The sequence below is a fragment of the Anomaloglossus baeobatrachus genome, chromosome 9 (assembly GCF_048569485.1).
Source record: "Anomaloglossus baeobatrachus isolate aAnoBae1 chromosome 9, aAnoBae1.hap1, whole genome shotgun sequence".
NCBI lineage: Eukaryota > Metazoa > Chordata > Amphibia > Anura > Aromobatidae > Anomaloglossus > Anomaloglossus baeobatrachus.
In genome coordinates this window covers 25903667-25931612 of record NC_134361.1, presented here as the reverse complement: position 1 = coordinate 25931612, position 27946 = coordinate 25903667, and the positions used below count along the sequence as shown (strand labels likewise).

Here is a 27946-nt window from a genome sequence, read left to right as displayed (position 1 = left end):
GGTTGTACTCATTCTTCTTTCTCCAAACAAGGCGAGTAGAGTTGATACCAAAATGTTCTATTTTGGTCGCATCTGATAACATTACTTTCTTCTATGCCTCCTATGGGTCATCCAGATGGTCATTGACAAACTTCAAAAGGGCCTGAAAAGGGGCTGGAGTGAGCAGGGGGATCTTGTGTGCTCTGCAGGATTTTAATCCAAGACAGTGTAGGGTTAGTAACTGTAATCTTTGAGACTGTGGTCCCAGCTTTCTTCAGGTCACTGACCAGGACCTTCCGTGCAGTTCTGGGCTAATTAGTGAACTTTCTCAAAATCATCCTTACCCCATGAGGCAAGATCTTGCATGGAGCCCCAGACCAAGTAAGATTGACAGTCATTTTGTGTTTCTTTCATTTTCTAATAATTGCACTAACAGTTATGGCTATGTCACCAAGCTGCTTGCCTATTATCCTGTGGCCCATCCTAGCCTTGTGCAGGTCTGTCATTTTGTCCCTGGTAGCCTTAGACACTTCTTTGGTTTTGGCCATGGTGGAGAGGTTGCAGTGTGATTGAATATGTGGACAATTGTCTTTTATAGAGAAAACAAGTTCAAACAGGAGCAATTAATACAGGTAATGATAATAAGTGCAGGTAGGAGCTTCTTAAAGAAAAAATAACAGGTCTGTGAAAGCCAAAAGTTTTGCTGGTTGGTCGGTGATCAAAAATGTATTTTATGTAATAAAATGAAAAATAATTATTTAAAATTCATACAATTTGATTTTATGGATTTTGTTTTGGATTCTGTCAGTCATAGTTGAAGTTACCTATGATAAAAAATACAGCCCTCTCCATTCTTTCTTGTGGGAAAACTTGCAAAATTGGCAATGTATCAATTTTTTTCTCCACTGTACAGTATATACTAGGATGTTGGACCTTTATACCAGAATGGGGGACATAAACTCCATGATGGGTCCAGGATGGGGATCATATATAACAGGTTGGGTGACATATATAAACCAGGATGGAGGACATAGATACCAGGATGGGGACATATATACCAGGATGAGCACAGGATAGGGAAATATATACCAGGATGGGTGAAATATATACCAGGATGGAGGACATAGATATCAGGATGGGGACATATATGCCAGGATCAGCACAGGATGGGGAAATATATACCAGGATGGGGGACATATATACAAGGATGAGCCCAGGCTAGGAGTCATATATACCAGGAAAGGGGACATATATACCACAACCCACAATGAACAACTTTATCAACTCTATATAAAGGAGATGTGTTGCAGTGTGTGAGGCAAATGGTGGTCACATCAGATACTGACTGGTTTTCTGACCCCCTGGGTCCCCCAATATTTTAAAACTGCACATTTAAGAGTGATATTTTGTTGTGGCCAGTCTAAGGCACACTTGTCCAGTAACTATGCTGTCTAATTAGCATCTTGATATGCAACACCTGTGAGGTGGATGGATTATCTTGGCAAAGGAGAAGTGATCACTAAAACAGATTTAGACAAATTAGTGAACAATATTTGATACAAATGGCCTGTTGTGCACATAGAAAAAGTCTCGCTACAAGGCCTTATACACCTGAACAACATGAAGGGAATGCAGGTCCTAAATTTTGTCAGTGCAAACCATTCTTCGACATTTGAAAGAAATGAAATGCTGAGGAAGTGACCCAAAAGTAACCCACTGGGAAGGACTCAATAACCATAGACCTACCTAGCCTGATAATACCATCCTGAAGCTGTCTGCTTTACCTTGGCTGGTTGTGAAAACTATGGGGGATGGCGCCAGTTTGTAAAATTCTTTCATTCTTTAAATATTACATTAAACAAGGCGAAAAACATCCTTTAGTGCCACATTAAAGGCACTAAAGGGTGCAAGTGTACAACTGTGCCTATATGCTTGCTCTAATCTAAGCTGTCCCTCCTACATCAACTCTTCCTGAACTGAAATATGCCAACCATTGCTCCCTCTGGTTCCATATAAAGCCCAATGATGCAATGTAGCCGGCCAAACCCAGTAATGCAAATAGACAACATGTCTACAGCATTACTGTGTTTGCCAGCAATCCCTGCATCAGCTGCGGGGACTCGTGCATGACACTCAAGCACCCCCGATACTCGCCCATAACTAGTCTTTTTGTGCTTGCTTACAAAGAAACTTTTGGCCAACCTGCACCCATTCCAAAAAGATCCATGGTATAACTCTTTTTGGGGAACTCGATGTTAAGCTCAACATAGTAGGTGTCATGATCCAGGCCAGCTTTTCCCTGCTGCTGGTTACACCCAGCTCTGGCCTGGTCATGTCAGAGGTTAACTTCCCTTGCCTCGTTCTGGATCCCAGGACGCTATATCTTGCTTCTCTACCTATGGTTCAGTGCCATTGATATTTCTGCCTTGCAGCGTGTATACTGGCTCTGGTGAGTGTTTCCGATCTGTTCTGCCTCCCTGCTACTGTGTCCTGACTTGTACCGTCCCCCGTTCATCTGCCTGTCCCGGTCTCTGACTTTCCGCTCCTGTCTGTTATTTGTGTTTCTCTCTGCATTCCTGATTTCCCGACTTCCGACTCGGTTCTATTTTCTGACTTGATTTTGAGCCTCCCTTTGCAGTGACTTGACTTTTCTGGCTAGACCCTGACTGTTTGACTACTCTATTGCCCCCTGGTGGTTTGCCTGTTAACTGCCTGCTGAAGTTACTCTGCTGTACTTCGGCTGCCTTTCTGTTACAGTATTACTTTGTCTCTCCTTCACTACTCTGCTGCCACCTAGTGGGGAATACGCTGTACTACATCTTACTGGCTCTTTGTACAGTGTGCTAATAGGCAGTGGTGTCCGGTAGACCTTCTGAACTTTTTACATAACCTTCAGTAGCTGCAATAAAAATTTTACTTGTGATATTTAAATTGTCTTGCCTAAGACTGGTTTCTAATTAAGAGATAATTAACAATTAAATATCATTATAGTCAGATGAACAGGGAGCCATGGCACATTCCATTCGGATAAGTCTGATGAGTCACACATGGAGAAGGCAAATAATGTGCTATGTCGGGAGATTATAACTGCTTTAATGTTACTTAAGTGAATTAAAGATCAATTTACTAAATGTGATAGGGGTTGTCCGAGCGTGAGATTTTTGTAATCTTACACATCAGACATTGTTTAAAAAGACAATCATCAAATCACAAAGGCTATATAAAGACGCCACTTCCTACTTCTAAGAGTTTGGGATATTCTCTATCTGCATCTTCAAGACACAGGACTAATAGAGAGGTACCATGGGGAGTGGAACGAGGCCCAATGGGCATTTTCTCTTGTTCCTCTTATTACTAAAAGGTAAGTACCCTACCAGTTGGATTAATTTTAGATATATTCTCATTCATTTGAAATAATTTTAATTAGTAAAATAGCTTAAATTTTTTTTTTTTGTCACAATACTATCTTTGGTACTATCAACTAAATTTAACACACTGGCATTATAATAAATGAGGATATAATATAATTATTTGAATGGACAAAGATAAGATTGGGATCTGATTTGACAAAAAGTCCAAATAGATAATATAAGCGATAAAGATGATGGAACTTTTTATTATTGATTTTTTGGTAATATGTTTTCAAAATGTTCAAGCTGACAATAAATCTAATATACAAAGCTGATTGTATGTATGTATCTATGTGTGTGTGTGTGTGTGTGTGTGTGTATGTGTGTATGTCCACTACAGGAATCCGCACCGTCGCATGTACAATCACAACATTTTACACAGACACCCCATGTGACTCAGGGATCGTAATAGACTATGTTTTGAGGAGAAATTTTAAGCCTGTGCTTTACAGTTATTCGACAAAAAACCTGCTTACATTAAAGTCAATGGAGCAGGGAGCCACTATGCAGCCAGAACTTCAGAAGAATGTTGGTGTGTCACATTGCAGCCAGGGAAAGAGACAGACAGACATAGACAGACAGAGACAGACAAGGAAAGAGACAGACACAGACAGAGACAGACAGAGACAGACAAGGAAACAGACAGACAGGCAGAGACAGACATAAAGACAGACACAGACAGAAAGTGAAAGAGACAGACAGGGAAAGAGACAGAAAAAGACAGACAAGGAAAGAGACAGACAGGGTAAGAGACAGACAGGGAAAGAGACAGGCAGAAACAGACAGACAAAGAGACAGACAGACACAGATAGACACAGACAAAGAGACAGACAGGGAAAGAGATAGAGACAGGCAGGGAAAGAGAGAGACAAATAGGGAAAGAGATAAAGAGACAGACAAACAGTGAAAGAGACAGAGAGACAGACAGGGAAAGAGACAGACAGAGACAGACAAAGAGATAGAGAGACAAATGGAAAGAGACAGACAGACAAAGAGATAGAGAGACAGACACACAGAGAGAGAGAGACAGAGACTGGAAGAAAGAAAGAGAGATAGTTACTATCCTGGCAATGCTGGGTACTACAGCTAGTAGAAATCTAAAGGAAAGTTTTGATGATGATATAAAATCTAGAATATAAAAGATATTAAAAATATTATCGTCAGTTTTTCAAACAAATATTCAAAAAATTGAGTTGTTTAATAAAAAGAATTATCCTCATGGGCCGGTAAATTCTAGGAAAAAAAGTGTGATTTCATAATTTAGGAAATTGAAGGCAATATTTGGCTCATGGGTAGTTCTCCATTCTCAATTTTTAGAGGACAAAGCATTTTAGAATAGGGGGAGATTTATAATTCATATTTGGTCTCAAAAATAATGTGAACATTAATGTGAGGCTTTCTGACTTGCTGAGATGTCACTTCCATCCAAATAAAAAAGCCGTACAATGATATTAACAAAACAAACATTGAGCTCCACCTTCTCCATATCTAGTTGGGCCTAAAATGTGTCCTCTCATACTTTTCCACTGGAGTCAGGATATCCCGAGTTAAGCAGTGCGAGATGACGAGGCTTTGGAAAATGATGGTTATTTACTCTGCCGGGAGATGTTTATGACATATCTATTAATGAGTGAATTAGAAGACGTTTACTCCAATTTGGTCAGAAAAACGTGATTCGCGTTGAATTTACTAGATGAATGTCTTATTGTTCTTTGGTGTCTTTGTACACCAAAAAGCATAATAAGGAGAAAAAAAAAGGAAAATAAGAAGATATTTTTCACCTCTCCCCAAGCCCTTTTCTTATTGGCACAGCTCCCTCCTTTGTCATTCTTCTTCAGCCGTCACTCCTTGGCTGACAGTCTTCTTCATGCCAAGTATTCATACTAGAGGTGCGAAGAAGACCGTCAGACAGTAAGTGAAGAGTGCACCAGAAAAAGAAGAAGATAAGATCTGGGGGAGAAATGAATATAATTTTTCTAAATAGTCTTTTTCAATCCAGCAAAATTTACACAAGCAAAATGTCATGATCGTCTCTATTTTTGGAGACTAGTAATGGATTCAGGGTTGGAATTCCACTTTTGTATCTGGGACTCAACATTTAAACGTGGTTTAATTTCTTTCAGTACCTTATGAGTTAATGTCAGTTTTGTTGTTCAGCAGTTCCTAGTGTTTCAGCTGTAGCTGCTTTGTAGCTATGTCCCTTCAGGTTTAAGTAGTGGTGTTTCCCAGCAGTCCTTGCTGAAGATACAAACATTGATCTCTGGCTGCCTTGGTGGATGGTCCTGCTTGTGATTTTTGACGCTCTGGGAAGCGCAAAAAAACGCTACATGCTGCGTTCTTTCCACCCGGCAGATGCACCTCACCTTCGGCCGGCGGATACAACGCAAGGCCATCCGTCGCAATGCGTCATCACTACAAGTCTATGGGAAACATCACACATCCTTTAACGGATTGCGTTGTTTCCAAAAACGGCGGATTGCGATGGCTGCCAAACAACGCAAGTGTGAAAGTACCCTAACACCTAGGGTCATCCGATTTGACCCACAACTAAACCAATCTCTAAGTTCATATTTTAGTATCCAATCCATCCTATTTTTATGATTCCAGTATAATCTACATTTCTTCGACTGCCATTATTGAAGCAGTGTGGTAACTTCAATCCAACCATTGAACTGTGAGAACTTGATTGATATTGTGCTTCACCAAACTGGTTATACATTACATCTAAAGCACCTCGGGGAAAAACTGGATATAATAGACTACATGACTCATGAATAAAACTATAGCACACAAGATGTCTGTAATGTAAGGAGGAGCCATGCCAACTGCAAAATAGTTAAAAGAAAAATAGTTTTGGCAGCGTGTTAGCCAGATGAAAAATGATTGATAGCTCTCAGTGAGATGAACAAAATTAGAATCAGCATCAGGATTACAAAATGATAATTTTGTTTCTCTCACTGAGAGCAATCAATCAGCTACAAAATAAGAATGTCACAATGTGCTCTGTGCCCCAAGTAGGTGACCCCTGATTATTTACAGCACTATATAGAAGTTAATGGACATCACATAGGAGGCACCCCGTCATATCAATATTCTGCTGGCTCAAAAATGTTTTGTTTTTTGTTTTTTTTTTGTTTTTTTGTGGTTTAGTGAGTGGAATACAACACATATCACCAGGCCATGTTAACAAACATGGGTGTATGTAATATTGAGGTCTATTGTACAGAAAATAATGTGTAAGACTGTATGTGAAAAAAAAACAATTTTTACACCTAAATTCTACTATTTTCTATTAAAATATATTACAGCTCTAACTATTTGTGAAGCACAAATAACCAATGCAGCAACAACTAATACAACTGCAAGTACAACTGCAACTCCCACTACTACTGCATCACCAACTACTACTGCACCTGCCACTACAACAACACCTCCCACTACAACTGCACCTCCCACTACAACTGCACCACCAACTACTACTGCACCTCCCACTACTACTGCACCTCCTACTACAACAGCACCTCCCACTACAACTGCAACACCAACTACTACTGCACCTCCCACTACTACTACACCACCATCTACTACTGCACCTGCCACTACAACAACACCTCCCACTACAACTAGACCTCCTAATACAACAGCACCTCCCACTACTACTGCACCTCCCACTACTACTGCATCAGCAACTACTACTGCAACTCCCACTACTACTGCACCACCAACTACTACTGCACCTCCCCCTACTACTGCACCTCCTACTACAACAGCACCTCCCACTACAACTGCAACACCAACTACTACTGCACTTCCCACTACAACTGCACCTTCCACTACAACTGCACCTCCTACTACTACTGAACCACCAACTACTACTGCACCTCCCACTACAACTGCACCTCCCACTACAACTTCACCTCCTACTACTACTGCACCACTAACTACTACTGCTCCTCCGACTACAACTGCACCTCCCACTACAACTGCACCTCCCACTACAACTGCACCTCCCACTACAACTGCACCTCAAACTACTACTGCACCTCCAACTACTACTGCTCCTCCCACTACAACTGCTCCTCCCACTACATCTGCACCTCCCACTACAACAGCACCTCCCACTACAACTGCACCTCCCACTACAACTGCACCTCCCACTACAACAGCACCTCCGACTTCTACTGCTCCTCCCACTACAACTGCTAATCCCACTACAACTGCACCTCCCACTACAACTGCACCTCCCACTACAACTGCCCCTCCCACTACAACTGCTCCTCCTACTACAACTGCACCTCCCACTACTACTGCACCTCCCACTACAACTGCACCTCCCACTACAACTGCACCTCCCACTACAACTGCACCTCCCACTACAACAGCACCTCCTACTACAACAGTACCTCCCACTACAACTGCACCTCCTACTACTACTGCACCACCAACTACTACTGCACCTCCCACTACAACTGCACCTCCCACTACAACAGCACCTCCTACTACAACAGCACCTCCCACTACAACTGCACCTCCCACTACTACTACTGCTCCTCCCACTACAACTGCTCCTACCACAACAACTGCACCTCCCACTACAACTGCACCTCCCACTACAACAGCACCTCCTACTACAACAGCACCTCCCACTACAACTGCACCTCCCACTACAACTGCACCTCCCACTACAACAGCACCTCCAACTACTACTGCTCCTCCCACTACAACTGCTCCTCCCACTACAACTGCACCTCCCACTACAACAGCACCTCCTACTACAACAGCACCTCCCACTACAACTGCACCTCCCACTACAACAGCACCTCCAACTACTACTGCTCCTCCCACTACAACTGCTCCTCCCACTACAACTGCACCTCCCACTACAACTGCACCTCCCACTACAACTGCTCCTCCTACTACAACTGCACCTCCTACTACAACTGCACCTCCCACTACAACTGCACCTCCCACTACAACTGCACCTCCTACTACTACTGCACCACTAACTACTACTGCACCTCCCACTACAACTGCACCTCCGACTACAACTGCACCTCCCACTACAACTGCACCTCCCACTACAACAGCACCTCCCACTACAACTGCACCTCCCACTACAACTGCACCTCCCACCATAACAGCACCTCCAACTACTACTGCTCCTCTAACTACAACTGCTCCTCCCACGACTACTGCACCTCCCACTACAACTGCACCTCCCACTACAACTGCACCTCCCACTACAACTGCACCTCCCACTACAACTGCACCTCCCACTACAACTGCTCCTCCTACTACAACTGCACCTCCCACTACAACTGCACCTCCCACTACAACTGAACCTCCTACTACTACTGCACCACCAACTACTACTGCACCTCCCACTACAACTGCACCTCCCACTACAACTGCACCTCCCACTACAACTGCTCCTCCTACTACAACTGCACCTCCCACTACAACTGCACCTCCCACTACAACCTCACCTCCTACTACTACTGCACCACCAACTACTACTGCACCTCCCACTACTACTGCACCTCCCACTACAACTGCACCTCCCAGTACAACTGCACCTCCCACTACAACTGCATCTCCTACTACTGCTGAACCACCAACTACTATTGCACCTCCCACTACAACTGCACCTCCTACTACAACAGTACCTCTCACTACTACTGCACCTACCACTATAACAGCACCTCCAACTACTACAGAACCTCCTACTACAACAGCACCTCCTACTACCACTGCACCTCCCACTACAACTGCACCTCCTACTACAATTGCCCCTCCTACTACAACAGCACCTCCTACTACAACAGCACCTCCTACTACCACTGCACCTCCCACTACAACTGCACCTCCCACTACAACAGCACCTCCTACTACAACAGCGCTTCCTACTACAACAGCACCTCCTACTACTACTGCACCTCCCACTACAACTGCACCTCCTACTACACCTGCACCTCCCACTACCACTGCACCTCCTACTACTACTGCACCTCCCACTACAACTGCACCTCCCACTACAACTGCACCTCCTACTACAACTGCACCTCCTACTACACCTGCACCTCCCACTACAACTGCACCCCCTACTACAACTGCACCTCCCACTACAACTGCACCTCCCACTACAACTGCACCTTCTACTACTACTGCACCTCCCACTACAACAGCAGTTCCTACTACAACTGCACCTCCCACTACAACAGCACCTCCTACTACAACAGCACCTCCTACTACAACAGCACCTCCTACTACTACTGCACCTCCCACTACTACTGCACCTCCCACTACAACAGCACCTCCTACTACAACTGCACCTCCTACTACAACTGCACCTCCAACTACAACTGCACCTCCCACCACAACTGCCCCTCCCACTACTACTCCACCACCCACTACTACTGCACCTCCCACTACAACTGCACCTCCCACTACTACTGCACCTCCGACTACAACTGCTCCTCCTACTACAACTGCACCTCCCACTACAACTGCACCTCCCACTACAACTGCACCTCCTACTACAACAGCGCCTCCTACTACAATAGCACCTCCTACTACTACTGCACCTCCCACTACAACTGCACCTCCTACTACAACTGCACCTCCTACTACAGCTGCACCTCCCACTACAACTGCACCTCCTACTACAACTGCACCTCCGACTACAACTGCACCTCCCACTACAACTGCACCTTCTACTACTACTGCACCTCCCACTACAACAGCACCTCCTACTACAACTGCACCTCCCACTACAACAGCACCTCCTACTACAACAGCACCTCCTACTACAACAGCACCTCCTACTACTACTGCACCTCCCACTACTACTGCACCTCCCACTACAACAGCACCTCCTACTACAACTGCACCTCCCACTACAACTGCACCTCCCACTACAACTGCACCTCCCACCACAACTGCTCCTCCCACTACTACTCCACCTCCCACTACTACTGCACCACCAACTACAACTGCACCTCCTACTACCACAGCACCTCCCACTACTACTGCACTATCAACTACTACTGCACCTCCCACTACAACTGCACCTCCCACTACAACTACCCCTCCTACTACAACTGCACCTCCCAGTACAACTGCACCTCCTACTACAACTGCACCCCCAACTACAACAACATCTCCTACTACAACAACACCTCCTACTACTACTGCACCACCAACTACTATGGCACCTCCCACAACTACTCCACCTCCCACTACAACAGCACCTCCTACTACAACTGCACCTCCTACTACAACTGCACCTCCTACTACAACTGCACCTCCCACTACAACTGCACCTCCCACTACAACTGCACCTCCTACTACAACAGCACCTCCCACTACTACTGCACCACCAACTACTACTGCACCTCCCACTACAACAGCACCTCCTACTACTACTACTGCACCACCAACTACTACTGCACCTCCCACTACAACTGGACCTACTACTGCAACTGCACCTCCCACAACAACTGCACCTCCCACTACAACAGCACCTCCTACTACAACTTCCCCTCCCACTACAACTGTACCTCCCACAACAGCACCTCCCACTACAACAGCACCTCCCACTACAACTGTACCTCCAACTACTACTGCACAACCCACTACAACTGTACCTCCCACTACAACTGCACCTCCCACAACAACTGCACCACCAACTACTACTGCACCTCCCACTACAACTGCACCTCCTACAACAGCACCTCCTACTACAATTGCACCTCCTACTACAACTGCACCTCCCACTACAATTGCACCTCCTACTACAACTGCACCTCCCACTACAACTGCACCTCCTACTACAACTGCACCTTCTACTACAACTGCACCTCCCACTACAACTGCACCTCCTACTACAACTGCACCTCCCACCACAACTGCACCTCCCACCACAACTTCACCTCCCACTACAACTGCACCTCCAACTACAACTGCACCTCCCACTACTACTGCACCTCCCACTACAACTGCACCTCCCACTACAACAGCCCCTCCTACTACTACTGCTCCTCCCACTACAACTGCACCTCCCACTACAACTGCTCTTCCTACTACAACTGCACCACCAACAACTACTGCACCTCCCACTACAACAGCACCACCTACTACAACTGCACCTCCCACTACATCTGCACCTCCTACTACAACTGCACCTTCTACTACAACTGCACCTCCCACTACATCTGCACCTCCTACTACAACTGCACCTTCTACTACAACTGCACCTCCTACTACAACTGCACCTCCCACCACAACTGCACCTCCCACTACAACTGCACCTCGAACTACAACTGCACCTCCCACTACTACTGCACCTCCTACTACAACTGCACCTTCTACTACAACTGCACCTTCCACTACAACTGCACCTCCTACTACAACTGCACCTCCCACCACAACTGCACCTCCCACTACAACTGCACCTCCAACTACAACTGCACCTCCCACTACTACTGCACCTCCCACTACAACTGCACCTTCCACTACAACAGCACCTCCTACTACTACTTCTCCTCCCACTACAACTGCACCTCCCACTACAACTTCTCCTCCTACTACAACTGCACCACCAACAACTACTGCACCTCCCACTACAACAGCACCACCTACTACAACTGCACCTCCCTCTACAACAGCACCTCCAACTACTACTGCACCTCCCACTACAACTGCACCTCCAACTACAACTGCACCACTTACTGCTACTGCACCTCCCACTACAACAGCACCTCCAACTACTACTGCACCTCCAACAACTACTACACCTCCCACTACAACAGCACCCCCTACTACAACAGCTCCTCCTACTACTACTGCACCACCTACTACTGTACCTTTAACTACTACTGCGCCTCCCACTACAACAGCACCTCTTACTACTACTGCACCAACAACTACTGCACTTCCCACCACAACTGCACCTCCTACTACAACAGCACCTCCTACTATAACAGCACCTTCTACTACTACAGCAGCACCAAGTACTGCACCTCCCACTACAACAGCACCTCCTACTACTACTGCACCTCCAACTACAACAGCACCTCCCACTACTACTGCACCTCCCACTACTACTTCACCTCCCACTACAACTGCACCTCCCACTACAACTGCACCTCCCACTACAACTGCCCTTCCCACTACAACTGCCCCTCCCACTACAACTGCACCTCCCACTACTACTGCACCTCCCACTACAACTGCACCTCCCACTACAACTGCACCTCCTTCTACAACTGCACCTCCCACTACAACAGCACCTCCAACTACTACTGCACCTCCCACTACAACTGCACCTCCCACTACAACTGTACCTCCTACTACTACTGCACCTCCCACTACAAATGCACCTCCCACTACAACTGCACCTCCCACTACAACAGCACCTCCAACTACTACTGCACCTCCAACTACTACTGCACCTCCAACTACAACTGCACCTCCCACTGCTACTGCACCTCCCATTACCACTGCACCTCCCACTACAACTGCACCTCCCACTACAACCGGACCTCCTACTACTACTGCACCTCCTACTACTACTGCACCTCCCACTTCTAAAGCACCTGCCACTACAACTGCACCTCCCACTACAACTGCACCTCCCACTACAACTGTACCTCCCACTACAACAGGACCTCCTACTACTACTGCACCTCCCACTACTACAGCACCTCCCACTAAAACTGCACCTTCCATTACAACTGAACCTCCCACTACAACTGCACCTCCCACTACAACAGGACCTCCTACTACAACTGCACCTCCTACTACAACTGTACCTCCCACTACAACTGCACCTCCCACTACTACTGCCCCTCCCACTACAACTGCACCTCCTATTACAACTGCACCACCTACTACAACAGGACCTCCCACTACAACTGCACCTCCCACCACAACTGCTCATCCCACAACAATAGCACCTCCCACTACAACTGCACCTCCCACTACTACTGCAACTTCCACTACAACAGCACCTCCCACTACAACTGCACCTCCCACTACTACTGAACCTCCCACTACCACTGCTCCTCCCACCACAACTGCACCTCCCAGTACAACATCACCATCTACTACAACAGGACCGCCTACTACAACTGCACCTCCCACTAGTTTTACCCTTCTCCTGACAACTTCAGCTTCAATGAGCACCGCATCTCCAGCAGCAAGTAAGTGCCATTTTATGCATTCCATGCAATGAGAAATTTTAAGGCAAAACAAGTGAATGAGTATTTGTATCTTAGTTATCCGTGGTTGAGACGGGAACATTTACCAGAGATAGGCGACCACAGGTGTTCAGAAATAGCCTAATGAATGGAAGTTAGAAAAGGAGGTTGGCTCAGTGAGCTGCACATTTTTCGTAAATCTGTATCTTGGCCGTTGGTAGGTTTCCCATGAAGAATATCAGAGAGTCTAAGGGCGGCTTTGCACACTACGACATCGCAGGTGCGATGTCGGTGGGGTCAAATCGAAAGTGACGCACATCCGGTGTCACTTGCGATGTCGTAGTGTGTAAATCCTAGATGATACGATAAACGAGCGCAAAAGCGTCGTTATCGTATCGTCGTTGCAAGCTCCGACTTTTCCATAATTTTGCTGCAGCGATGGTACGATGCTGTTCCTCGTTCCTGCGGCAGCACATATCGCTGTGTGTTACGCCGCAGGAGCGAGGAACTTCACCTTACCTGCCGCCGGCGGCTCTACGGAAGGAAGGAGGTGGGCGGGATGTTTACATCCTGCTCATCTCCGCCCCTCCGCAGCTAATGGCCGCCTGCCGTGTGACGTCGCTATGACGCCGCACGACCCGCCCCTTAGGAAGGAGGTGGTTTGCCGGCCAGAGCGACAGTTGCAGGGCAGGTGAGTGCATGTGAAGCTGGCGTAGCGATAATTTTCGCTACGCCAGCTTTCACATGATATCGTACCTGCGACGGGGGCGTGGACTATCGCGTGCGACATCGCAGCATTGGCTTGCGATGTCGCAACATGCAAAGCCCGCCTAAGAGCGGCTTTGCACGTTGCGACATCGCACGTGCGATGTCGGTGGGGTCAAATCGAAAGTGATGCACATCTGGTGTCACTTTCGACATCGTACTGTGTAAATGCTAGATGATACGATGAACGAGCGCAAAAACGTCGTTATCGTATCATCGTTGCATTCACCAACATTTCCATAATGCTGGTGCCATGACAGGTACGATGTTGTTCCTTGTTCCTGCGGCAGCACACATCGCTGTGTATGAAGCCGCAGGAGCAAGGAACATCTCCTTACCTGCCGCCGGCGGCTATGCGGAAGGACGGAGGTGGGCGGGATGTTTACATCCTGCTCATCTCCGCCCCTCCGCTGCTATTGGCCGCCTGCCGTGTGACATCGCTATGGGGGCTTCCTAAGGGGGCGGGTCGCCGGCCAGAGCGATGGTCGCAGGGCAGGTGAGTGCATGTGAAACTGGTGTAGCGATAATTTTCGCTACGCCAGCTATCAGACGATATCGTACCTGCGACGGGGGCGGGGACTATCGCGTGCGACATCGCAGCATCGGCTTGCGATGTCGCAACGTGCAAAGCCCACCTTAGAATTGACTCTTGTAAGACCATTAAATTTTACTTTCATAAAACATTGAAAACATTTTCAAAGATTGACGTTTCGTCTACTGAGCGAAATGGCTGGCTCATATAATAGATCCACTGATCTATACATTAAATGGAATCTTAAAGGGAATTAAGGGCTCCGCCACACATCCGTGAAAACCACGTCCGTGTAAAACGGGCCGTTTTTCGGGTCCGTTTTCCGTTTTTTAGGTCCGTTTTTATGGTATGTGTGGCCTGCGTGTGTATCCCGTATGCTAGCCGTATGTGCGTGTGGAATGTCCGTGTGTGCGTGAGTGAAATAACTGACATGTGTATGTGTTGTCCGTGTGAAATGTACGTGTGTGATGCAAAATGTCGTTACTACATGTCGGAAGACAGAGTAGCGGGATGAGAATGAACTCGGGTGAACTTCACCCGACTTCATTGTCATGCCGCGGCTCTGTCTGTGTGCCGTGTACTGATTAGCGGTCACCTGTGAAGGATTCACCGGTGACCACTAATCCCCCGAGTGACTGAAGTGTCCCCCCCTCTCTCATACTCACCGTTCCCCGATCACCGGCGCTGCACGACGTTCACACTGTTCCGGCGGCTTTTTCTAATTTGAAAAAGCCGGCCGCCCATTAATCAATCTCGTATTCCCTGCTTTACCCGCCCACCGGCGCCTATGATTGGTTGCAGTGAGACACGCCCACCACGCTGAGTGACAGGTGTCACACTGCACCCAATCACAGCAGCCGGTGGGCGTGTCTATACTGTGCAGTAAAATAAATAAATAAATAATTAAAAAAAACGGCGTGCGGTCCCTCCCCATTTTAATACGAGCCAGATAAAGCCATACGGCTGAAGGCTGGTATTCTCAGGATGGGGAGCTCCACGTTATGGGGGGCCCCCCACCCTAACAATATCAGTCAGTAGCCGCCCAGAATTGCCGCATACATTATATGCGACAGTTCTGGGGCTGTACCCGGCTCTTCCCGATTTGCCCTGGTGCGTTGGCAAATCGGGGTAATAAGGAGTTATTGGCAGCCCATAGCTGCCAATAAGTCCTAGATTAATCATGTCAGGCGTCTAGGAGACACCTTCCATGATTAATCTGTAAGTTACAGTAAAAAAACACACACACGCCCGAAAAATCCTTTATTAGAAATAAAAAACACAAACAAATTCCCTCATTACCAATTTATTAACCCCGACAAACCCTCCATGTCCGGCGTACTCCACGGACCTCCAGCGTCGCGTCCAGCTCTGCTGCATGCAGGTGACAGGAGCAGCAGAAGACACCGCCGCTCCGGTCACCTCCACGCAGCTAATGAGATGAGTAGCGCGATCAGCTGCTGTCACTGAGGTTACCCGCGGCCACTGGTGAGACACGGACCAAAAAACGCATCACGGAGACGGACTCACGGACATAACCAAAAACGCAATTGTAACCGCAGAGATATAGTAACATTGGTGCACGTTTGGCCATGTCTCCAGTATACACGGAAACGGACCAAACACGCACGTGTTTCACGGATGTGTGTTTCAAGCCTAAAGGGAAGTTTTTGCTGCCTAATCTGAGAGCAACTTAATATTGAGACACAGACCCTGATTCCAGAGATGTGTCACTTGCATACTTTGATAAAAACGCATTTTTATCAGAAGGAGATTATAAATAGAGGACTACTAAACCAGCTTCTAGACAGTCCTCTATGTTCATGACTGTCTGCCCCCATCACTGTTTGGCAGCTTTTATGTACCCAGTGCATAGGCAGAAAACTGCCAATCAGTGATGGGGTGATAGCTGACTAGTATACTTCAGTTTTATTATTTTTTTTAACAGCTTCCTTACATATATAATAACTCATTTCTTATATTGACTTATTTTTTACAAAATTGTTTCCAACACGTCGAGCTGTTGTGATCACAATTTATGATTTGTGTTATGTTTGTTTTATAGTTGCCGCTTCTGGAGGACTTCCATACTGGAAAGTGATTCTCATCTCGGTCGGCGTAGCAGCTGGCTTAATATTAGGGATAATTGGTATATTTTGGGTAAGTGTCAATTCATTTAGACTTTACATTACATTTATTACCATGTAGAAAACGTAACTTCAAATGTGTCCCATGATATACATGTCCATGATTATATTTGGTGGACGTTTACACTAGTTTTACACAAGAAAAACTTTTGGTAGGAAAGTATGTCTTGTAATCTACAGTTAGGGGTACTTTACATGTTGTGACATCGCTAGCATCGGCTAGGGATGTCCAGCGCGATAGTACCCGCCCTCGTCGCACATGCGATATCTTGTGATTGCTACCGCCGTAGCGAACATTATCGCTACGGCAGCTTCACACGCACTTACCTGGTCGGCGACATCGCGGTGACCGCCGAACAATCCCTCCTTCAAGGGGGACGTGCGTTCGGCGTCACCGCGACATCACCACGATGTCACTAAGCGGCCGGCCAATAGAAGCAGAGGGGCGGAGATGAGCGGGACATAACATCCTGCCCACCTCCTTCCTTCCGCATAGCCGGTGGACGCAGGTAAAGAGATGTTTGTCGGTCCTGAGGCTTCACACACAGCGATGTGTGACGCCGCTGGAGCGACAAACAACATCGAATCAGCAACCGGAGAGAAATTATGGAAATGAACGACGTAACACAGGTCAACGATTTTTGACTGTTTTGCACTCGTTCATCGTCGCTCCTAGGATTTACACGTTGCGATGTCGCTACCGGCGCCGTATGTGCATCACAACAACCATGACTCCGACGATATTTCAGTAGCGATGTCGCAATGTGTAAAGTACCCCTAAGTTTCTTAAAGATTAACAAGAAGGATCATAAAGTGCTCAGCCCCATCATTGAGAGAGTTGATGATAAGCTATTCGTGCTATTGCTGCATTTTCCTTTCCCTTTATTCCTGGCACTGATCTACTGTAAATGATCAGGGGTGGAGAAGCTGAATTGTTGTGCACAATGCATTCAGCTTCCTCTAAGGCTGAGGCAACACGGGGATAAGTGCGAGTGCTCGCATGACACTCGGCACCCGCTCGCAGCGGCAGCCGAGTGTCATGCGAGTGTCATACAACTGTGGTCCGATCCTGCCATCAGACCACAGTTGCGGAGAGGAGGGCCGGCACTGTGGAGGGGAGGGATTTATCTTCCCATCTCCTCCGCTGCCGGCTGATGCGAGAATCGCATTGTACTCTGCTGTAATGCAAGTGCTATGCAATGTTTCTCTCTCCTCCATAGACTTGAATGGGTGCGAGTGAAACAGGATCACATTGCACCCACAGCATGCTGCAACTGTTTTCTTGGTCCGATTATGGCTGAGAAAAAAAATCGCTCATGGAAGCTGCCCCATAGAGTAATATTGGTCCAAGTGGAATGTGGTTTGTTATTGCATTCCACTCGCTCCGTATTACTCGCCGTGTGTGTTGACCTAAAGAATAAGAATGACCCAATATCGCTGGAGCCTGGGGAGGTGAACTAACTACCAACTGCCAAGTATTAAAGCATTGGCTCCTTTTTGACCACCATGAAACAAAATGTTAATTTTTTACCAAAATAAGATGAGGAAATTGATTTTGTGGCGCACTGAATTAACTTCAAATTATCCCAAAAATAATTCACATTCAACAAATCCATTTTTTTTATCTGCTTAGCACAAATCCAATAAAATGATGGCTTGCCAGTCAATTTGTGGGATGGGAGGATGGAAAAAAATAAGAAAAATAATCCTCCCCATTCACCTGTCCCCCTGCCACAAATTCCCCTCCGATCCTCCAAGTATCTCCCTCACTCCACGTCCTTACTCCTCCATGGCATGCAATGTCCTCTTCCATCAGCTCCACTCATCCCCTGCACTTTCAGCTCTGAGAAAGCTCCTGATATAATTCCTCACGATATTAAAGCACAATAAGGAACAATTTGGAAGAGTTCATCATTAATTATGCGCCCTATAGGGTATTACTTCCTACTTTACCGTAGATTAACCGAAAATAGGATAATAACCCCCTTATGTTCCCCGAATGCTCATATACTCACTATTATACATGAGAACATCTTGAAAAAATCTTCACATCCCTTTTATAACCAAGAAAATTATTTTTCTCTCATGGCTCCAATTATTATTGACTTTGGTGCTGTATTGTTTCTTGTCCACATCATTACCGTCAAGACCATAAAGAAAATAAATATGTGCATATTGTGTGCAATATATAAAAAAATAAGATACATGGAAGTGCTCACAGTGTGCCCGGATAAACCTCCTCCTGTGCATCCAGGATCCAAGAAGGGACTCACGGCTGCCTACTGCACATAGGAATCCAAAGAGAAAGAAAAAATAGTCCAGCTGGAGATCCTCCGGATATAATAAAAAATAGCTGTTATTCAACCATTAAAAATTAGCACTATGCACAGGAAATTTAATACTGACTATATAGGTGGCAGATTACAAAGACAACGCGTTTCGGTGCTCTGTCGCCTTCCTGTTTTAGAAGTAACAATTAGCCATTCAAAAACCTCTATAGGTGAAATGTAGTATATTGTGATTAGAGTCATTGGTGAATCATGTTATCCATGGTGTGTTTGTCTTAAGTATAAAGAGAGATATGTCCACTCTTCCTCAAAAATAGAAGACCTAAGACATGGAATTAACAGGACATGAGGAGAAGGCTGCGATCATGGGACAAGACAACTCCTTTAAAGTTTGAAGTTAACTGAATGGTCGTTAATAAGAATCAGAAACCTTCAGCTTTTCGGCATTGTTTTGCTTTGATGGACCTTGTGCATTTTGAAAAAATAACAAAAAGTATCTAAAATGTATCGTGATTAGTAGAAAATGTACCTATGATAGTAAAGACTTGTCTAAAAATTTGGTAACACTACTATTACTTGGGAGTGTCTTGTGAAATATATTAATGATCTGACTTTGACTTTTGTTCTTGCAGGTCTGTTCTTCAATATACCCTTCTGGTTTTCTGGCTATAAGCTCAGGGGTTGGTCCTGGTGTCGCTAGCGCTCTCCCAGGTACCACAAGCGCTCTGCCTGGTGCCTCCACCTACACAACATACTATCCCCACAATACCTTTTATAACAATAATCCTCAGCCCACACACTTTCATCCAGAACCTCATCATCACCCAAATCCACCAAGACATTCACATCCACCACGACATGAACATGAGCACCATGTAAGAGAACATCATTCACCACCACGACATGAGCATCATAGAAGAGAACGGCATTCACCACCACGACATGAGCACCATGGAAGAGAACGGCATTCACTACACCATCACCACCCTCACCATCACCACTCAAGTCATGGCATTATTAACCCCTTCAATGGGTCTACCAATCCCACCGTTGAAGAAGGACGAGGACACAGAGTATAAGCACAAAATCATTTTCATAAATATTTAGATTTATGTTCCACTTGTACTTATTTTCAGGGATGAGCACCATGGTACTCTCATCCAATTTGGAAATTTTCCAATGGATGTTTGGATGACTGTTGCCCCTTCTGCTGAGGTTCAATATTGGGAAAGACTTAATGATTTCATGATTTGGAGAATAACTTTCCAGCTCCAAATGATTACCATATATTACCATAGTACTGTAGTAGTGCAACAGGATGAGCTACGTAACCAAAGCACCGAAATGTCTAACAAATGGCACCAGATGTGTCCAAGACAAGATGAAGGACTAAAGATGGATTTTCTCTCTCAAAATCAAATTTTTGGCAAATTTATGTTCTGTTTCTACTAAGGAACGACATTTAGAACAACTGGAGCATTATAAAGGGTAACACCCCATATGAAAATGAGCTAATACATTACATATATTTCATATTTACCAAACGTCAAGTTTTTATGGTAGATCACCAATAAACAGATGTTCCCATGATGTAAATTTAATTTATGCAATAATTAAACAAAATGGGAGTACACCTATAAATAGTTTACAAAAAATAGTTATCTGCCATTTTGACACCTTTTGCCTGCCCTGATACTTATTTTTTTCTGCCATATAATTTACTATATGAACAAGCAGGGCTGGCTCCTATCTGTGTATAATTTCCTTATTCATATTCACAAAAATGCTTCATATAATGTTTACTTGATATAGTATATATCAGAATGTATTTCATTATTTTTTTATACTACGACATCATTATGTAGATTTGATTTATATATTTATTTCACTTACTGAATGCTTATATTAAACAAGAATTTCAATGCAACTTAAGTTCATTTTTTTATTTCTGAATGTGACGTTCATTTAATGGACAGCTAAAATTACAATAAAGGATCACTTACATGTCAACTACTGTATGTGAGTATGAGTGTTATCTGTTTTTTTGCTGATAGCACTCATACATATATATGATGCTCGTGGGGCAAGCACAGGATTAGTGGGTCCACTGGGCCAAAGCTACAAAAACTTGCCTGAAGGAGAGAACTGGACCGGCCGCTGAGTCTTCAGGGTGCTTTACACGCTGCGACATCGCTAACGATATATCGTCGGGGTCACGTCATTGGTGACGCACATCCGGCGCCGTTAGCAACATCGCAAAGTGTGACACCAAGGAGCGATGATCAACGATCGCAAAAACGTCAAAAAATATTAATCATTGACACGTCGCTCCTTTTCAAAATATCGTTGGTGGTGCATGCCACTGGTTGTTCGTCGTTCCTGCGGCGTCACACATCAATATGTGTGACACCAAAGGAACGATGAACATTTCCTTACCTGCATCCACCGGCAATGAGGAAGGAAGGAGGTGGGCGGCATGTTCCGGACACTCATCTCCGCCCCTCCTCTGCTATTGGGCGGCCACTTAGTGACGCCGCTGTGATGCCGAACAAACCGCCCCCTTAGAAAGGAGGCGGTTCGCCGGTCACAGCGATGTTGCTAGGCAGGTAAGTACGTGTGACGGCTGTTAGCGATGTTGTGCGCCATGGGCAACGATTTGCCCGTGACGCACAACCAACGGGGGCGGGTGCTTTCACCAGTGACATCGCTAGCGATGTCGCTGTGTGTAAAGCCTGCTTTAGTGGTTGTCTTACTTAATTATTTGTAGCATTTGTAGAATGGGATTCTTTGACCCAAAACGTGTGAAACGCAGGAACGACCATTAACGATCAAAATTACTCACCTAATCGTTGATCGATGACACATCGTTCTAATCCCAATTATCGCTGCTGTTGCAGGACGCAGGTTGTTCGTCATTCCTGAGGCAGCACACATCGCTATGTGTGACACCGCAGGAACGAGGAACATCACCGTACCTGCGGCCGCCGGCAATGAGGAAGGAAGTAGGTGGGCGGGATGTTACGGTCGCTCATCTCCGCCCCTCCGCTTCTATTGGGCGGTTGCTTAGTGACACCTCTGTGATGCCGCACGAACTGCCCCCTTAGAAAGGAGGCAGTTCACCGGCCACAGCGACGTCGCTAGGCAGGTAAGTATGTGTGACGGGTCCTAGCGATGTTGTGCACCACGGGCAGCGAATTTGCCGTGACGCACAACCGACGGGGGTGGGTACGCTCGCTAGTGATATCGATAGCGATATCGCAGCATGTAAAGTACCCTTTCCTTACCACCACCGGAGGTGGCAATAGGTACACACAAAGATAGTCAGCCAGCAAAGGGCAGCCACAGGGGATCAGCGGTACCCTGGCAGCTGGTGCCACAGATGCAATACAGTCTCTGGTTGTAGCAATAGCAGCAGCAGTCGGTGTTGTGGATTTGGCCAGTATGGATGGATGGATGGATGGATAAGGTAGCAATGGCTGGCATGGATACTTGCAGCTGCGGATAACATGGTAGCTGGCAGGTGTGAATGGTAGCAGCAGCAGCAGCAGAGGACTGGTAATGCACTGAAACATATACGAATCAGCAGCAGAACACAGTACAATGACAGCAGCAGCACAAAGAGGACTAGCTTCATTAGGAACTTATTGCCCAGGCTCTTCCCTTCAGGGAAAGGTGCCTTGAAAACGTGCAGCCTTTCAACCGAGCAGAGAGGTCACTTCTAGGACAGTGCATACTGGCTCTTTAAAAAGAAGGGCGTGTCCCGCTCACATACCCTACGGGTATTCCCAGAAGGCCTGTGCGGCGTGCGCAAGCCCTGGGAGGCAGCAGCATGGATCGGGGATGGAGAAGCCACCACAGGGCAGCCAGGCAGTTGAGAGTGCCGACATCCCCACTGGGGGAGGGGGCAGAACAGCTGGGTATGCCAGTATGAGCATTACAATATAATAGAAAACAAGGCCATTCATATGTTAGTGATATTTGACGGAATGAGAAAAATCGTTACAAATTTTCACAAAATGACACAAAATGATATCATTTACTTGAAAAAAAAGACACATGAATGAGCCCTAAGACGTAATAAAGTATATATGCTCTGCAGCATTGAAATTTCAACATCAAGACGTTAAAGATGGTGAATAATGGAAATCACAGGATAGAGACATTTTACTGACTGTAAATGCCAAAAAATGCAAGTAATTTAATCATAACTTCTAGATTCTCTCAGTATGAAGTATGACACCCATGCTGAAATCCCTGCACTTACAATCTCATCTGCTATCAATGAGGGTATGAATGGTTTTCTGAGGAAGGTTCTGCTACATTTTTAGGTTTGTAAATGGGGATTTTTTGGGGGATTATGCAGGCAAATGAATCTATAAATGACGCTTCTGAAAATTACAAGTTACTGGTGGTACATGGCAGGGACGTCTTGAGATGCAGAAGAGGATGCCATGCATTGTTGGAGCGGGGAACACATATATTCCAGGATAGGAGCAGGATGGGGGCATATATACCAGAATGATACCAGGATGGAGACATATAAACAAAGATGCGGGATGTATATACTTGGATGGGCACAGGATAGGATGTATATATGTCAGGATGGGAGACATAGAACCACAATCAACAATCTTATCAACTCTATGCAAGGGAGATGTTTTGCACTGTCTGAACCAAATGGTGGTCACACTAGATACCGACTGGTTTTATGACCCCCTCAGATTCCCCCAATACTTTAAAACTGCACAGTTTAGGGTGGTAATTTATTGTGGCCAGCCTAAGGTACCTCTGTGCAATATTCACGTTGTATAATCAGCATTTTGATATGCAGCAACCATAGCACCTGTCCCTTAATTGTGTCCCTTAATTGACAACTACAGTAATTATGTCCCCAATTGCCACTATAATTTAATATTGAATATTCCTCATTTTGCTCCTCTTACAGCAAGTATGTCTTCCATCCTGTCATCTTCCTGTAATGATCTCCTCATCCTAGGCCCCTAGGTCCTCTGTCCTGGCTCCTTTCTGTAACAATGTCCGCATCCTTGGACCTTCCTGCATGATCTCCATCCTGGTGCCCATATGTTACCATCCTGTTCCCATATCTCTCCTATCCTGGTCCCCATATGTCCCCCATCCTGGGCTCCAAATCTCCCCATCCTGGTCCCCATATGTCTTCCATCCTGGCCCTATATGTCATTCTGGTCCCAATATACATTCCATCCTGGTCCATCCATCCTTTTTCTCTTGTTCCTCTTATTACTAAAAGGTAAGTACCATACCAGTTGGATTCATTTTAGATATATTCTCATTCACTATAAATCATTTTAATTAATAAAATAGCTTAAAAAATTATTTTCGGCATTATAGTATCTTTGGTTTTATCAACTAAATCTAAGACGCTGGCGTTATAATAAATTAAGATATAATATAATTACATGAATGGACAAAGATAAGATTTAGATCTGATTTGACAAAAATTAGAAATAAATAATTTAAGCAATAAAGATGATGGAACTTTTTATTATAGATTTTTTTGATAATACATTCTTAAAATGTTGAAGCTAACAATAAATTGAAATATAAAGGACATTTTTTGATGGTGATATAAATTCTTAAAACCATTTGAATTAGTAAAATTGCTTAAAAAATTAGTTTTGTTACGACATTTACTTTGGTATTATCAACTAAATCTAAATTGCTGGCATTACAATTATTTAAGATCCAATTTAATAATATTAATAGGCTTCAAAATAGATTTAGAAATTATTTAACAAACACTTATGAAAGAAATACTATAAGCAATAAAAATGATGGAATTTTTTATTTTTAGATTATATATAAGCAATAAAGACGATGACAAATTTTTATTTTTAGATTTTTCTGTAAATCAATTTTTAAAATTAGAGGCTGACAATAAATAAAAATAAAAAATAAAATAAAATTCCTAAGATGATATACAATCTATAAAATTAATTAAAAATATTGTCAATATTTCAAACACATATTTAAAAAAAATAATTATTTATTAATAAAGTAAGAATTTTCCCCAAATTGGTAATCCTTGAAAATAAAATTACAATTCATAATTTAGGAAAACGAAGGCAATACTTGCGCCGGTGGTGGGTAGTCCTCCATTCTGAATTTTAGCGGCTAAAACATTTTAGAATGGGGGGAGATTTATTATTTATATTTTGTCTCTGAACTAAGGTGAGCATTTATTGTGAGGTTTGTTGAGATGACCCTTCCTTCTAACTAAAAACGCCATAGAATTTTATTATTAGGATGCAAAGAAACATTATTGTATGTCAGTCAATTAATGAAAAAAAAATATTCACTGGAAATCAAGCAATTTTTGGGACTCTTAGGTTTAATTATGGGGAAAAAAATTAAACAAGTCAGAAAAAAAGGGATTTTATGAATCAGCTCATCACTTCCACCATATTGTATCTTGGTCCTCTCAGTCAGCATGGAAAAATCCCTTGACGAGGTATTGTAGACACAAAACAAAATGAAGAATTCAGGGATAGAGGAACATTCCACAATGAAAAAAATTACAGTAGTAAAATTTAATATTTATTTAATCAGTAAAAATATGTATAACAAGAGTAAAACACTGAAACCATGATGAAAGAGGAACCGACACGTTTCGCCTACGCCTTAGTCATAGTTCTATTTAAGCAAAAAAATTTACCAAACGAGCAAAACTATTAGAAAAGCCATGAAAAGAAACAAAAAAGAATATATATATATATATATATATATATATATATATATATATTACATCCCACAATTATTAGGTTTTCATCTTTTAAAGAAAAATATTTTGGGAAATGTCTGATATCATCTATAGTTTTAGCGGGCAGCATGTGCTCCTTGAAGGTTATTTCCCCGCCTCTTAAAATTGTCATCAAACGTCATAATACAATCTTCATACATTAATTGGATCTCTTAAACCTGATGTAATCTCTCTGAAAATCCAAATTAAGATACCTATGAAATCCTGCATAAAAAATAGCATGTTAAGGACTGAAATAGGACAAACGCTCATTGAAATATAAGCGAGAAGGACTTTCAAAAAGGATTGTACAGTCATTTGGATTGAAGTATATCAGCCACATGAAGTATAAGAGATCTATAAACTGGTAAGAGATCTGTATGATTCCGAGGCATTTTGCTGCTGCTCAATTAAATCTTTTATCATTATGAACACGATGGGTGGAAGGACCTGTTCACCAACATGTTCATAGTGATGAGACATGTTATCGAGCAAGAATAGCCCCATATTCTAGGAATTAGAGACTATCCATGCAACGGGTCCTAGAGGATAAATATTGTTTTCTGACAATAAAAGTGAACACCAGTCCCCTGGGATGGACCAGATAGTAGCAGACCAGAACCCATATCTGCACCTCAAGAGACCAAAACTCTTGCAAAACGTAAAATCCCACAAATTCGGAGGCTGCATATCCTACCTGACTGATGTTCTGCTCTTATTATTATAGCGCTTCCTCTGAATACTCCGATACAATCTGTAACATATAATTAAGTAACAAAACAAGGCTGCATCAATTATTCATGGCTTGCTAGATTCTCCAATTAGTGAATTCCTCTTCCATGGAAACACCCTGTAAACACGCAAACATGAAGAAAGTGAAGCTGCAGCCAAACTGCTTCTTACGTGAAGCAAAATTGAAATACGTTCTCCACCTATGGGGTGGTGTATATAATTCTTTTGTCTTCTTATGTGATACATATGATGTGGAGCCCCATTACGGCCTCATACACTCCTGATAGGAGCGGGTCGGCTGCATGTATTTCTATGAAGCTGAGTCGCTCCAGTCTGGAGAGTGTGCGGCCGTACCGGGTGATGCGATGCGAGACTTTCACGAGTCACTCGCAAGTGTGACTCCCGCCTTACTTCAATTCTCACCACTACTCAAGCTTCTACAAGAACTGCATCTACCAGTCCCAACATATCAAATTCTGCAACAACTGAATCTGCAAGTTCAGCACCAAGTAAGTTCCTTTTTTCACAGTCTATTCAAACAGGGGTTGTTTTTTTTGCAACAAATCATATAAATGAGTTTTCCTATCTTAATATTTCTTGGTTGAGATGAGAAAATTCATCTGTCTGAGGCGACGACACTTGGTCGGAACAATAGAAAAAGTGAAATGGGCTGTGCTACATCATCTTGAGAATTATTAATGAAGTGAATGGAAGTGAAAAAAGAAGTTATCTCAGTAACAAGTTCAAAATTAACAGTGAACTGCTCTTCTCTGTGAATCCATAGCTTGGTCACATGTAGGCTGTCCTCATTTATACAATTAGGGTTGAAAGTGTTTGCAACTTTGTTCCAGATAGTTAAATATTTCCCACAGAAAATTATTGCAATTACACGTGTTTTGTTATACATAGGTTTATTTTGTTTGTGAATATTGGAACAACACAAAATAATAAAAAAATACAAATTGGACATTAACCTCTTCATGACACATGATGTACTGGGTATGTCATGGATCGTGTCAGGGTAATCCCCGCCAGCTGCCACAGTGAGCCGGCGGTGATCCCTGCACATGTCAGCTGATTTGAACAGACATGTATTCCTCTCAGGCACGAGTGGATCCA

General features: G+C 44.3%; 1 protein-coding gene across 1 annotated transcript in view; it reads left to right on the top strand.

Annotated features, from left to right (window-relative positions):
* The window catches only part of LOC142251749 (uncharacterized), a 42821-nt gene extending 21577 nt beyond the window's left edge, over positions 1-21244 (top strand). The window contains exons 5-7 of the mRNA XM_075324799.1: positions 6698-13591; positions 16948-17042; positions 19950-21244. Of these exons, the coding sequence (XP_075180914.1) occupies positions 6698-13591; positions 16948-17042; positions 19950-20396 (7436 nt within the window). The 3' untranslated portion in view covers positions 20397-21244. The remainder of the gene's footprint in view (positions 1-6697; positions 13592-16947; positions 17043-19949) is intronic.
* Positions 21245-27946: the final 6702 nt, after the last annotated feature.